General features: G+C 39.6%; 2 protein-coding genes across 4 annotated transcripts in view; one reads left to right on the top strand and one right to left on the bottom strand.

Annotated features, from left to right (window-relative positions):
• The window catches only part of LOC134288875 (uncharacterized), a 42,720-nt gene extending 28,787 nt beyond the window's left edge, over positions 1 to 13,933 (bottom strand). Inside the window, exons 1-2 of the mRNA XM_062854796.1 lie at positions 13,792 to 13,933; positions 12,026 to 13,416 (exon numbers count right to left, since the gene is read on the bottom strand). Coding sequence (XP_062710780.1) covers positions 12,026 to 13,409 — 1,384 coding nt within the window. The 5' untranslated portion in view covers positions 13,410 to 13,416; positions 13,792 to 13,933. The remainder of the gene's footprint in view (positions 1 to 12,025; positions 13,417 to 13,791) is intronic.
• LOC109404556 (cGMP-inhibited 3',5'-cyclic phosphodiesterase 3B) overlaps positions 1 to 15,251 on the top strand; it is a 916,127-nt gene that overhangs the window by 230,490 nt on the left and 670,386 nt on the right. The gene's annotated exons all lie outside the window — the stretch shown is intronic.

The following is a 15,251-nucleotide window of genomic DNA, read 5'->3' as shown; positions in this document are numbered from 1 at the left end:
CCATATTTAATTTCAAAATGGCCTAGGATATCGGATTTCAACATCAACTCAATTAGCCAGGTCTGAAAATATCCGCATGGCATGAGACTTTTTGATTTGTTAGACGTGGGCCGTAACTATTCAGTCAGGAGCCACTGACTTTTGTTCCCCTGCTCCATTGGTGGTTATGACCCTCGGAACGCACAATCCGAAAATTTTTGTCTCCGCTTCTTCACACATCCGGTTCCTAAGTTATACGCATGTCCCATTCTCAGTTTTCGGAACCACTGGTGTTTCATTAGTTCACTCAATTTGAAAATCCACTACATTTTTTGCCGTGATTAAAAAAATGTCAAAGTCACCCATGAATATTTCATCTGGTCATACGTGAATGTTTTTGTTGCATGACAGTCAAGATCATACACACACGATTATCATGCAAACTACAGTTTTTGACAGTACATTTTGGATCACTGATCGGGGGTTATTTTTCCTTACAATTTGTGGGTAAAAAGTACCCAAAAACTGGTTATCTTTCGGAAATTACCTATGTTTTGAAGAATTTTCAAGCTTTATTATATTGTGTATAATCGCTCAAAATTTCATTCAATTCGGTTCACTGGTCTTCGAGATATGACAGTTCAAAAAATAGTATTCTAAAAAAAGTGTTTTACCAGAACGGTCATTACTTCGCGAAAGATTAACCAATTGAGCTCAAATTTGTACCAATGGTTGACAAACAGTCAAAGTTTTAGATATTTTGATGCACTCTATAAAAAGTTACAGTTTCACCGGCTTTTCGGGCCCGTATGAAGTTGATCACCAATATTAACTTATTTTCCCGATCAGCCTAGATAGCTGTGTAGTGTCGGTAGCAGTTGGTTCAACTGGCTAAGAATAGCACTACGGACCGCCTGTTCCAGTGGTAGGAGTCCAGTAATCAGGTGACCCCTAATTCAAGCTGTTATGCGGCTTTACGCTTACCGTGCCTAGGAATGAATGGTTAAGGGGGTCTTATAAAAACCTTATCGCTAACGGAGCCTGTGGAGTACCAGGGCACCCTCCACAGTATTTTGCCCTTACTGCGCTAACCGGAGCAATAGTGCGGTGGACCTTGTGTTTCTCCGAGACAATCAGCTGCCCTTCTTCAATCTCATACTTGAGGCTGAATAAGGGCGGGATTATGAAGATATTATTTATTAGTTTAAATTTTCACCTATTTATATGGTTTCGCATTATCCGCGTCAAAAGCGAGGATGCACAGAATACACTGTGTAAAACTACACAGTGTATTCTGTGCATCCTCGCCTTTGGCGCACTCAAATCGATACCGATCTGGCTTTATTGTTGCTGTTCTTTTTTGTGCTGTGATTGTTAAGAGTTTAATCTTGCCTAGTTTAGGTAGTGGCTACGGTTAGGATAGCTCAGATCAATCTTCAGCACAAAAGAGTATTGACTGGTTTGCTGAATGTGATACACCGCGCGGCCTTTGTAATGTTCCAAACGCGCATTTGCACGAAATTCCACGCGGCAAATCCTTTTGGAAAGGAACAGCCGCACTTGAGGAAACGCCGCAATGTTATCTCCCATAAGAATGGAGTAAAAGGGGAGCAAAAAACGCGGCTGTTCCTTTCCTCAGGGATTTGCCGCGTGTACTTTTGGGCAAATGCGCCAATAGTAACGATCAATTTTTGTAGACTTATGCAAAATGGTACAGCCCATGTGGCGTTAGTCCAAGAACCTTACTTTCGTAAGGGGAATTTCTATCTAGGAAACCTTGTGAATCCGGTGTTTGCTACATTCAGCAAAAATGAAATGGCAAACTCACGTGTCATGCCTCGAGCATGTGTGCTTGTCAACAACGCAATCGTTGCTACACTCATCTCTGAACTAACTACTAGAGATGTATGTGCTATCACAATCGATGTATCTGTTGGAAACCTCAACAGGAAATACGTTTATTGTTCGGTTTATTTAGCGCATTATGAACCATCCCCTACGGATGCTTTCAAGCAAGTCATTGCATACTGCACTTCAAAAGGCCTTCCGCTAATTGTTGACAGTGATGCTAATGCTCACCATATAATATGGGGCAGCTCAGACATAAATTTGAGAGGCTCCCGTTTGATGGAATACTTAAGTAGTATAGATCTTGGATTACTTAACATAGGCAACCGCCCAACCTTCATGGTATCTGCTAGAGAGGAAGTGTTAGACATTACGCTTTGCTCTAGCAGAATTAGTCACGAGCTGACCAATTGGCATGTGTCAGATGAATAGTCTTTATCTGACCATCGCTACATCTTGTTTGAACATGTAAATGTTACTTCGCAAACATTGCGTTTCAGGAATCCCCGGTCAACCAACTGGGATCTTTTTGCCGATTTGGTTGCTGCCAAATTTCATGGATACTCACCATCCATTGACACTCCAAGTGATTTAGATGATGCCGTTGATACTACAACGGCCTTCATCATGGAAGCTTTTGAAGAAGCTTGCCCTCTGCGGTCTGTGAAGACCACAAGAGGAACCCCTTAGTGGAACTCTGATCTGGCGAAGCTCAGGAAACAATGTAGAAAGAGTTGGAACAGACGACGTTCTGCTGGATCGGAGGCTTCCAGGTCGGCTCGCAAGGCCTACCAGAAAGCTTTCCGGTCTGCTGAACGATCCGGCTGGAAAAACCTTTGTACAAATGTTTCCAGTCTGAGTGAAGCCAGTCGGTTGAACAAAATCCTTGCAAAATCTAAGGATTTTCAAGTGAACGAACTTCGTTTACCGAATGGCGATTTCACTTCCTCTGATGAGGAAGTTTTGAAATGTTTATTCAGTACACACTTCCCCGGATGTGTGGATATTACATCTTCGGATGAACCTGATGTCTTTTCTTGTAGTTATGACTCTTTAGCCTCGGCTTGGAGTATCATAACTTTAGAATCGATTGAATGGGCACTTAATAGTTTTGCTCCTTTCAAATCTCCTGGGCAGATGGTATTTATCCTATTTAGCTTCAGAAGGGATTTGATCATTTCAAACATGTTTTGAAACAACTACTTGTTTGCAGTTTTGCTACAGGGTATATTCCCAAATCCTGGCGGGATATTACTGTAAAGTTTATTCCGAAAGTGGGTCGTGCGTCGTATGAAGAAGCAAAGAGCTTCAGACCTATCAGGTTGACCTCTTTTCTTCTGAAATGCTTAGAACGCATTGTCGATCATCACATCCATGATGTTCATCTGGCCAATGTGCCTCTTCATGTGGACCAACATGCTTACCAATCTGGAAAGTCCACTGTGACTCTTTTACACAAAGTTGTTTACGATATCGAGAAGGCATTCGCTGAAAAGCAATCCTGCTTGGGTGTTTTCTTAGATATCGAGGGTGCCTTTCACAACGTTCCTTTCGATGCCATATTGGAAGCCGCACGGGGTCATGATATACAGTGTCGGACAAAACAATAAGACCACCAGCCATTTTTCATACAAAATGGCCAAGTTTGACGATGTGATGCTCGGTTTCTAGTGAACCGATTTGGCTGAAATTTTGGCAGTCCCCTTGGAGTTCCGTGAATTTCGATTTGTATTTAATTGATTCAGTTCTGTTCACTACATCAAAAGTTACAGATATACGAAACGACAAAATAATAGGACCACTTTCAGATTGCCATGATCAAAGGATATATGATAGTATTTGATACTTGATGAATGATAAACAAGTACTAAAATTAAGGATGCCATTTAAATTTGGGGACATTTTTATTGAATTGACCACAAATAACCATCATGAAAATCTGGTTTTAGAATTTTGTCGCACCGTATATCTACAACTTTGGAAGTAGTGAACAGAACTCAATCAATTTAATACAAATCAAAATTCCCATAATTCCAAGTCGGCTGTCAAAATTTCAGCCAAATCGGTTTACTAGAAACCGAGTACCATATCGTCAAACTTGGCCATTTTGTATGAAATAGGACCGCTGGTCTTATTGTTTTGTCCGACACTGTATCTCCAATGATTTCCAATTGAATTCACCAAATGCTCAAAAACCGACATCTCTTCGCGACATTGCGTCAAGCGGCGATTAGGAAATTGAGTGTTTGTGGATGCCCTCAAGGGGGAGTCTTATCACCACTTTTGTGGAATCTCGTAGCAGATACGCTATTGAGGCAACTCAATAATAGCGGTTTTCCTACTTATGGTTTTGCCGACGACTACCTAACATTGTTAGTCGGTATGTGTATCAGCACCCTTTTCGACCTGATGCAACACGCTCTTCAGGTAGTTGAGGGTTGGTGTCGCCAATATGGCCTTTCGGTAAATCCGAGTAAAACATCTATTGTTCTTTTCACGGAAAAGCGAAACCGTAATGGTGTTCGACCTTTACGTCTGTTTGATTCTGAAACCAATGTGACTGAACAGGTAAAGTACGTTGGAGTCATTCTTGATTCCAAGCTTTCCTGGATACCTCATGTTGAGTTCAGAATCAAGAAAGCTTGTATGGCCTTCGGGCAATGCCGGCGAACCTTTGGTACAACTTGGGGGTTAAACCCAAGTATATCAAATGGATTTACACAACTGTTGTTCGTCCAATATTGGCCTATGGATGCCTTGTGTGGTGGCGAAAGGGCGAAGTGAGAACGGTCCAATCAAAGTTAGGCCATCTCCAAAGGATGTGCCATGGCGATGGCGATGTCTGGAGCGTTCTCTTCAACTCCAACGGCAGCGCTCGAAGTTCTCTTTGTCGTTGCCCCACTACACATTCATCTCAAACAAGAAGCACTTTCTTGCATTTACCGCCTATGGGTACTCGGTTTACTAGAGGAAACTCCTGTGAACCGCAGTTCAACACACACCTCGTTGTTTCCACTTTTGGTGAATTGGGACAAAGTTGTCCTTGCTCCAAGTGATCTTACAATTGCTTGTAATTTTCCATATAGAACATTTTCCACGAAATTCCCTTCCCGGGAAGAGTGGACATCTGGTTATCTGGAAAGAAGTATTTCAGACGGCATTGTATGTTACACTGATGGCTCCCTTCTCGAAGGTCGAGCAGGTGCTGGTGTTTATTCTCGTGAGCTAAGGCTGCATCAGTCTTACTCACTTGGTAGACACTGCACCGTTTTTCAGGCCGAAATCTTTGCTCTTATGTGCGGAGTGCAATCAGCACTTCAGCAACACGTAATGGGCAAAGTAATATACTTCTGTTCAGATAGCCAGGCTGCTATTAAAGCACTTGCTTCGGCCAACTCCAGGTCGAAGATAGTTATCGCTTGTCGAACTCAAATCGAGGAGCTGAATTCAGCAAACGCTGTTCACCTTGTATGGGTACCTGGCCATTCTTCCATCGCTGGAAATGAATTGGCTGATGAGTTAGCTCGAACTGGAGCATCACATGACTTCATTGGCCCTGAGCCAGCTATTCCGGTATCCAAGTGTTGGGTAAAGCTTCAGATTGACACCTGGGCTACCACTCAGAACAAACAATACTGGAATAGTTTGGAGTCATGTCGTCAAACAAAAGTGTATTGTACTGAGCCATCTCTAGGGGTTGCAAAGTATCTAACAAATCCGTCAATGCAGAATTGCAGCATGCTGGTCAAAGCAGTGACTGGCCACTGCCGACTCAGCTATCACATGGCGAATATTCAGCAAGCTGATTCATTTGCCTGTGATAGCTGTGAATCCGATTATGGAACTTCGTATCATTTAATATGTAACTGTCCAGTTTTTGCGCAACTGCGTTTCCGAGTACTCGGAAAACACTGACTTCAGAAACCTGAATCTACAGGACGTTCGGCCAATGACCATTTTGTATGGACAAATAAAAAATTTTGTATGGACAAATGACCAACCGGGGGGGTGGGGGGTGGTGGGGGGTTCGGTTTTAAAAGTCCCATAAAAATGACCACGTGGTTTATGGACAGCCCCCTAGTATATATGTGTGTGCATGTATGTCTGTGTACAAAAAAGGTCCCTCAATTGCTAGGCAGTTCCCATTGGCCGATTTTGGATTATAGCTCGAATCGAACCGGAATTTACCCGCATTGGTTGCTATTAAAAATGGTCCGAATCGGTCGAGGCGTTCCCTGCCCAAATTCTGCAAAGTGACGTAAGCGACATTGATAGTTTTGGCCCATTTTTGATTATTATGCATAAAACTCTTGCTTGTCCTCTAAGTTTCTTTCCATAGACGATAGATTACGACTAGATCTTGCGTTCTAATACAACAGGCATACCACAGTGTTATTTTTACACCAGACATTACATATAATATACCACAAAATATCGACATTTTGAATGGCGCTTACGTCACTTTGCAGAATTACGGCAGTTCCGGAGTTATGGCCATTTCAGTGATCCGGACTAGCACCGGTAGAACTGGACGTATATAAAACTGAACCTAACCCCATTATGCGACACATCAAACTGCAACGATTTTTGTAACCTTTAGCATGGTTGAGGAATTTTGTGTAGAAATCAACACTGGAGACCAGAAATTCCACGATGTCGGCCCAAAATTCAAGATGACAGCCTTATATTCAAAATGGCGGCTCCAAATTCAAGAACGCGGCTGTTTAACCCGAAAGCGGGTCGCACCTTGAAAAATGCACGCTTTTGGTACACAGCGTGAGCGTGGCATCGTTGCAGGTAGTCAAAGACGCGACTGTTCGAGGGTTAATCGAGTTTTAGGCTCTAAAACCACGTAATATGGGTATATTTGGTATGGGGAAGATGTCCGGTGTCCAAGAATGGCGACCAAAATATCCAAGATGGCGGCCTAAAATCCAATATGGCGGCTCCAAATTCAAGATGGCGGCTGTTTAATGGAGTTTTTGGTCCTAAAACCATGCAATATGGGTATATTTGATTTGGAGAAGATGTGAATATCCAAGATGCCGGTCTAAAATCCAAGATGGCGGCTCCAAATTCAAGATGGCGACTGTTTAATGCAGTTTTAGGCTCTAAAACCATGCATTATCCAAGTATATTTGGTATGGGGAAGATGTCCGGAGTCCAAAAATGACGACCAGAATATCCAAGATGGCGGCCTAAAATCCAAGATGGTGGCTCCAAATTCAACATTGTGGTTGTTTAATGGAGTTTTAGGCCATCCTAGGCAATATCCTAGTATTTGGTATGAGGAAGATGTCCGGAGTCCAAAAATGGCGACCAGAATATCCAAGATGGTGGTCCAAAATTCAAGATGGCGGCCTACAATCCAAGATGGCGGCTCCAAATTGAAAATGGCGGCTGTTTAATGAAGTTTCAGGTTCTAAAACCATGTAATATGGGTTGGGTATATTTGGTACGGGGAAGATGTCCGGAGTCCAAAAATGACGACCAGAATATCCAAGATGGTGGTCTAAAATTCAAGATGGCGGCTCCAAATTCTAGATGGCGGCTTTTTAATGGAGTATTAGGCACTAAAACCATGCAATATGGGTATATCTGGTATGAGGAAGAAGTCTGGAGTCCAAAAATGGCAACCAAAACATACAAGATGGCGGACTTGAATCCAAAATGGCGATATGGCGATAAACGATGTGATTTCTGGTGCCATGAAATGGATTTCTGTTAAACGTATGAAAGTGCGATATTCATCAACACGTCACTTGAGTTTAGTTGAAATGGGTTTTCGAAGGTACGAGAAAGGCGCCATTACCGTTAGGTTGATTAATTAGGGTTTTTTTTTAATATAATCGGAATCTTAGAATCCGAACTGCTAGAAGGAATGCTGTTGCTGGGAAATAATTGAAACTTTTAGTTTTCATTGCTGACCATACGGTTATACTGTAGGTTTTACCAGTTCTTCACTTTATTTAATTCTCCTTGCGTGAGGAGATTGAGTTGCGTGCACTGTCATGTGTTACGGTTTTTTTTTTTTTTTCCTGTAGGGTAACTTATCACTGCGACCAATTTTCTGATCTTTTGTGATACACCACCCGCTTTAATCTATGTAACCACATATCAAGGCGATAGGTCACTATGAGCAGAGACCCTCAGCGCATGATCGTCGGATGTTTCCCCGCAGGGAAGAATGTGTCGTATAAAATTAATTACTTTACAAGGCTGTAAGTACCATATTTCAGAGGGCTGTAGGAATCCCTTATCGAAATATCTTACTCTTGTAGTAAAGAGTGTAACACAGTCACATAATAAATGTGCAGAGGTTTCAGATTCTTCATCGCAAAATCGACAAGTATCATCTTCAACTTTTCTCATTATTTTCTTGTGATAATTGGTAAGACAGTGTCCTGTTATTAGTCCTGTATATGTGCACAGGTCTTTTTTGGACAGTGAAAGAAGCTTGTTTGTAATTGATACATTTGGAGTAATGAACTTTTTACATTGTCGTGCACCTTGGGTTTTATTCCAATTTGCATGAACCATAACCCTTTCCCAGTTCCTCAGTTCCATTTTTATGGAACATGGAGAGTTGCCACAAAAAGGCTCTGGGCCTAGAAGAGGTTTTGATGATCCTATTCTTGCTAGTTCGTCTGCCTTTTCATTCCCATCTATCCCTTGGTGCCCTGGCACCCAGTAAATATTTATGGTATTGTTAGCAGATAATTGCTGTAGCAAGAGAATACATTCCCATACTAACTTCGAATTACAGCTGTAAGATTTTAAAGCAGTTAACGCTGCTTGACTGTCAGAGAAAATGCAAACATTTGAATGCTTGTATTTCCTCTTCAAACAAATTGTGGCACATTCTAGTATTGCTTGTATTTCAGCCTGGAAGACGGTTGGCCATCTACCCATTGAGACTGACAAACTATCACCAGGGCCTATTACTCCAGCTCCCACTTGATCGTTTTGTTTCGATCCGTCGGTATAAAAAACGATTGAACCTGGACGAATTTGCGGTCCGCCTTCATTCCAAATGGTACGGTCCGGCTCTTCCACGTTATATAAACGATTAAAATTGAACTGCGTTTCCATCCAGTCATCATTGACTGTAACTAATGGATTGATTTGAATTTCTTTAAAAATACTTAAATGTCCTTTGATGTCACCATCATAGAAGACCTTGATTCGCTTAAGCCGTAATGCGGCTTTTTCTGCTTCTAGTTGAACATATTGATGTAATGGAAGAAGATTTAGAATTGCATCTAGTGCTTTTGTAGGAGTGCTACGCATTGCACCAGTAGTAGACACGGTAGCCAGCCTTTGTAGTTTTTCTAACTTTTTTATCGCAATTTTTTGCTTAGTTTTTGGCCACCATACTAATGCAGAATATGTAATTCTGGGTCTTACGATAGCAGTGTAAATCCAATGAATCATTGCTGGTCGCAGACCCCATTTATTACCGAAAGTTCTTTTACTTACCCACAATGCATTTGTTGCTTTGCAAATAACGTGATTCAAATGTGAATTCCAGTTTAATTTGCTATCTAAAATGATTCCCAAGTACTTAACCTCCGATGAAAGTGTCATGAGAGTTCCTTTCATACGAAGATTAGAAATCTCAAACTTTCTCCTTTTAGTAAAAGCAACAATATTTGTTTTCTGAGGGTTGATATCCAACCCTTCAGACATACACCACTGAGTTGTGTAATTAAGAGCGGTTTGCATTCTGCTCTTAATCACACTATCGCATTTTCCTCTGACTATGATCACAATATTATCTGCGAACCCTATCACTTCAAATCCCTGTGATTCTAAATTTGTCAGTAGTTCATCCACCACAAGGGACCATAGAAGTGGCGATAAAACGCCCCCTTGTGGACAACCTTTTACTGCCTTGATTGATATAGATGAACTACCGAGTTCTGATGAAATTTCTCTTTTTGATAACATTTCACTAATCCATTTAACGATACATATATCAAAACCTCGTTTTAACATTGTCCTCCCTCGTCATGGATCTGTAGGATGCATTATCAAATGCACCTTCAATATCAATGAAGGTTGCAAGCAGAATATCTTTCGTATCATAAGTTTTTTCAATTTTCGAAACCAGTGTGTGTAGCGCAGTTACAGTTGATCTACGAGTTCGATAAGCAAACTGATTATTGTTCAACGGATATTTTTGCATATAAATTGAATTTATATGTAAATCGAGAAGTTTCTCCATAATTTTGAGTATTATAGATGTTAAGCTTATTGGTCTGAATGATTTAGGAGAAGTCTTATCCTTTTTATTAGCCTTCGGGATAAAAACAACACGCACCTGACGCCATGACTTTGGTATATATCCAAGTAGCAAGCTTGCTTTGAACATATTACAAAGATATGAAGTAAGAATGCCGTTGCTTTTTTGTAGAAATGCAGGAATTATTCCATCCACGCCCGGAGACTTGTATGGATCGAACGAATTGATTGCCCAATCTACTTTGGATCGAGTAAAAACTGTTTCTGCTATATTTTTTGCATTATGAAATGATGAGTGAAAATTGGTATGTATTCTCTCGTCAGGATGCATCCTGGTTGTTTTGCTACCAGTATTGTTTCCTATATCACTCTCTCTATTATTAATAATCCGTACAGAACTAGGAAAATGTGTCTGCATCATTACTTCTAACGTTTCTTCTCTATTAGAAGTAAGGCAGTCATTTTCTTTTTTAACTGTTCCTAGGCCATTCGTATGATCTTTTGAAAGGACTTTTTGCAGTCTTGCAACTACAGGGGTGTTTTCAATGCTTTCACATGTATACCTCCAGTCCTTTCGCTCAGATCTTCTAATTTCTTTGTTATATTCGGTTAGAGCAATTTTGTACTGGTCCCACTCCATGGTCCTTTTTGCTCTATTAAAAAGTTTTCTTGCCCTTTTCCTGAGAGTACCCAGGCGTTTGTTCCACCAAGAAACATCTCTATTTGTAGAGCGTACTGTTACTGGGCAACTCGCATGGAATGCCTCTTGAATAGATTCTAACAAGTGTATAGAAGCTTCTTCCAGCTCTTGAATAGTATTGAAATTGTTTTCAGAAGAATAATTCTCATTTAAAAGTTTTGCATAAAACAAATCCCAGTTGGTCTTGCGGGGATTACGATAAACATCAGCTTTTAACTCGTTTGCTTGATATTGAAACATTATTTGTCTATGGTCTGACAGAGAAATTTCACTTGAAACATGCCAGTTTTTAATACTTTCTGATATGTTAGCATTACAGAGAGTCAAATCTAAAACTTCTTCTCTGATGGAATTTACAAAGGTTGGTTTACACCCTTTGTTACAAATTTCAATGTTATTGTTAATGATATACTCTAACAGATCCTCGCCTCTGTTATTAATATCGGTACTGTTCCATACTGTGTGATGAGCATTTGCATCACAACCTATGATAAACGGCTTGTTTTTCTTTTTGCAATACGTAATAAAATCTAAAACATCAGGTGGAGGAATTTCTTGCAACTCTCCAGGAAAATATGCGGATGCAACATATAATTCCGACAATCCTCGAGAAGTAGGAACTTCAATTAAAATTACAACAATATCTCTTCTGATAAACTCCGTAATTGGTAAATAGCTCATTCTGCTGTTAACTAGAATAGCAGTTCGAGGGTTATTTTGATTACCGTCATATATTAATTTGTTAGAATTTGTGGGTATTCCCAATACTCTGTTGTTATTGGTCCATGGCTCCTGAATCAGGACAATATCCAGTTTGCTTTGAAACCTTTTGTGAAGTACCGCAGTTGCTCCCTTTGCATGGTGTAAATTTATTTGAATGAATCCAATTTGTTTATTATCCCGACTGTTATCAGTGGCGTTAGTAACGTCAGTGGTATTTGTGATAGTATTATCAGTATTTCGTGTATTAATGTTATTCATCATATTGATTTTATTGAACTTATTTCTTTCCATTTCCTTGTTTTTCTACAGTATCGCTTTCTTGGGGAGCTTTTATCCCCCCTATGTTGGTTCCACGATCACCCAAACTTTTAATGTACTTTACAATGTATTTATTTTTGTGAATAGGATTTTCATTATCGATTGTTTGGTTAAGATTGGCCGAAGAACTTTTGGCATGTCGTTTAGATCCCAATGCGAGTGTGCCTTTAGATCCTGGAGACCCTTGACCATTTAACCCTGATTTATTATTACGAGGTTCTTTAGGGATTTTTTTGGAAGATAGCCGATTACTAGCATTTCCAATCCCACTAGTACCAGGTAAACATATCATTCCAGGGTTTGGATCACATGCCATGTCTCCAGTGTTCTTGAGGTGTTGCAAAGGGATCTTCGTCTGCTCAAGTCCTCCCGACCCAGTCGGAGCAGTGGGCTGCTCTGCTGGTTTGCCAATCATCCCAGAATTACCAACAATTTCGTCCGATCCATCGGTCGTTTGATTTGATGCTTTATTTCTTGGAGGAAGCTTGCGACGGAGTGGAGCTGTCCCGAACTTATAATCAAGAAGGAATTCACACTTCTTGATTGTGTCCATCGAAGCTCCATCAACCGTAAAAATAAGTTCAGCGTGTAATTCATTGATGGTATTTCGCTCCTTTATGCGCCATTCATCTGTGTTTAACCCATCGCTTTGGCTTTCGAGAAGCGCCAGAATCTCATCTGTGCTGTCTTCTGCGCTCACAGGAAAGAACCCGATAATAATTTCAGACCGTGGAATGATTTTCTCGTCCAAGGCAACGAGTTCTACTTCTCCAGGAATGGATAAAGTAGAAGCTGTGCCTTTTAGCCAATCCGCTGTTTCTTGGTTTTTGCAGACGAGAATAAGATGCCCGGGCCTGAACGAACATTGACCAAATTTGGATTTAATTAATTCTTTACGTTGTTGCACAACTTTCGCAAGAATGGCTTTTCGTGTTGCTAATAATTGTTGAGAGGAAAGTTCTACGTCAGGGTAGTCTTTCGGAACGATTCCTACCCTAACGTATTGTAAAACAGAACTGAAAGACGGCTTGTTGTCGCTCTGTATCGTTTCTACACGTCCAGAGCGTACATTTGAATGCAGTTGTAAACGATTTTGGACCGAAAATTTCATCTGAGGTGGATTGTTTGATCCATTTTTTGGATCAGAATTTGAGCAGAAATTTTGTTTCTTAGGCGGATTCCCTCCACTACTGTTAGAGCCACTAAGATCGGAGTTGCGCGACCGTTTTTCTGAAACTGGTGTTTGCCACGGAATGCGAGCGAGACGGTACGCCTCCTTTGAGTCTACTCCATCAGCAATCATACGCTTGTACCGCTTCCTAGCAGCTCCATTCAACTTGATTTGCTGTTGATTACCGGGTAGACTTGATTCCGAAGCACTGATTGCTACCGCTGTTTTGTCAGCCGTAGTTGTTGCGGACATTATGGTGACGTTAACACCGTCCTCGAAGTCGTCGTCGTCTTCGTAGAAATCATCACCATTGACCGAAGAATTCAGGATAGATGATGAGCATGATGGAACACTTTTGACGGTGCAGCTGTCGATTACATCATCTGCTCCATCAATGTCCATTTGCTTCTCATCGAAAGTACTCATATTGTTGCTGAAAGCATAAAGGTTGGCGTAGAAATTTCGTTGCGTTATCAAGCTAGGATACAAAGAAGGCAGATTTTTCTACCTTTCATAATAAACACATTTGTAAACATTTATGCACATAGAACAAATTTTGTTCTGATACGAAGTTGATAATGATTGAAACTTATCATGTAAATAATACTGCTTGATAAGATGATGGTATTTTCTACCAACACACAGAATAACTTGCATGCAAGGTGATGGCGTATTAATGAATTCTAGACCGTATAACAGTTCTGAGCTATTGTTCGTATAGATGTATTATGAACAAAAAAAAAACTACACTTTCAGGATAGAAAAACTTTTAAAGCACTTATTTGCTCATAAAAATCACAAACCCTACCTTTTAAGCACACTATTTAAGATAATTCACACTGGAGAATAAGATCTTAAATCACTTGCGATTAATCTTTTGGTTTTTTACCGATAAATTGTAAATAAACACGAGGCACTAGAAACCGCTTCTTTTGCTCGGCAGGGTTGCCAGGAAATCATGTGTTACGGTTGGGGAGGTGCTTGAAGTATTTTGATTCAAGGATTACTTGTTACATTATATTCGAAGACACTGACAACATGTTTTATGATTCTTTGTTTAAGTTTATTAACCCTTTCCTTCCAACGACTTTTACCGACTATTTCTATGCCAAGACTTTTTTGTCATACAAATAGTCGTTTAAAGTTGTGGGAAGGAAAGTTTCCGAAAAAAGTGCTTGAACAAAAGTTATTGCAAATAGGTCAAATTTTTCGAAATCAACGAAAAGAAAAGTTGTAAATCAATAGTATTTTGATTGTTTTTCAATTGTTCAATTGTTGAAAAAAGTAGTTGGGATTGCAATTATATTCTTAAAACGATAGTGCTCTAGAGCTCTACATATACTTCTCTCTCTCGATAATGTTGATTTCAATCATGTCCAAGTTTATTGACATGTGCATTGCAGCATGAACAACATGTTTTATTTCATGGATAATTTATAACTGTTTGATGGATGATGTAGACAGTATTCACAATCATTGAAACATGTACACAATGAGAATGATTATATTTATTTCTAGTCAACCTTCAATCACAGATGAATGCATATCATCGATTATTTTGCCCTGGTTAAAAATCTCGATAATAAGGATATTAAATAATTGATGGTGTTACATAGATTGAATTGCTGCCGACAAGAATGTTATATCGAGTTGATAACATATGATGTTATGCTGTTATAATATTTTTCTATAACATATTATATTATAAACTTCTAAAATATCTTGCATCAAAGATGATGTTAAAATAACTAAAATTGTAATAAAAAGCCCACTGGTCTAATGAGGACAATACACTTTTTTATCAGGTAATATTATTACGAAATATGTTATAAATATTAGTTTCAAGATAAATACTTTCTATTCAAATTTTATACAATTGTTTGACATTTTTTCTGAATGTCGAAAAATAAAAAAAAACTTCTATTTCTCAATGAGTTGTGATACAATACCATGAAATGATGTGATGTAATTGAGCTAGAATATTTGATTTATTTACTCCAGTGAACTATACATATCAGTTATAAATAAATCAAAACATGTTTTGTTTCCTGCCATTTTTTATTATATTTTTTTGCGATGAAATTAATTAGTTTAAGCCTTAATCAATTCCACACACAATCAATATTGCAACAAAGCATGATTGATAAAACTGTTCACCCGTATGCAATTAGGCATTAAATACTAGGTAAACATAGCACATAGCCAACAATGAATTTCCATTCCACTTCGCTTTCGTTCAAAGTATCCCGTCCATGTCCAGTAGTGGTT

This window comes from Aedes albopictus, chromosome 2 (genome assembly GCF_035046485.1).
Source record: "Aedes albopictus strain Foshan chromosome 2, AalbF5, whole genome shotgun sequence".
In the NCBI taxonomy this organism is placed as follows: Eukaryota; Metazoa; Arthropoda; class Insecta; order Diptera; family Culicidae; genus Aedes; species Aedes albopictus.
This window is presented reverse-complemented; position numbering and strand designations above follow the sequence as displayed.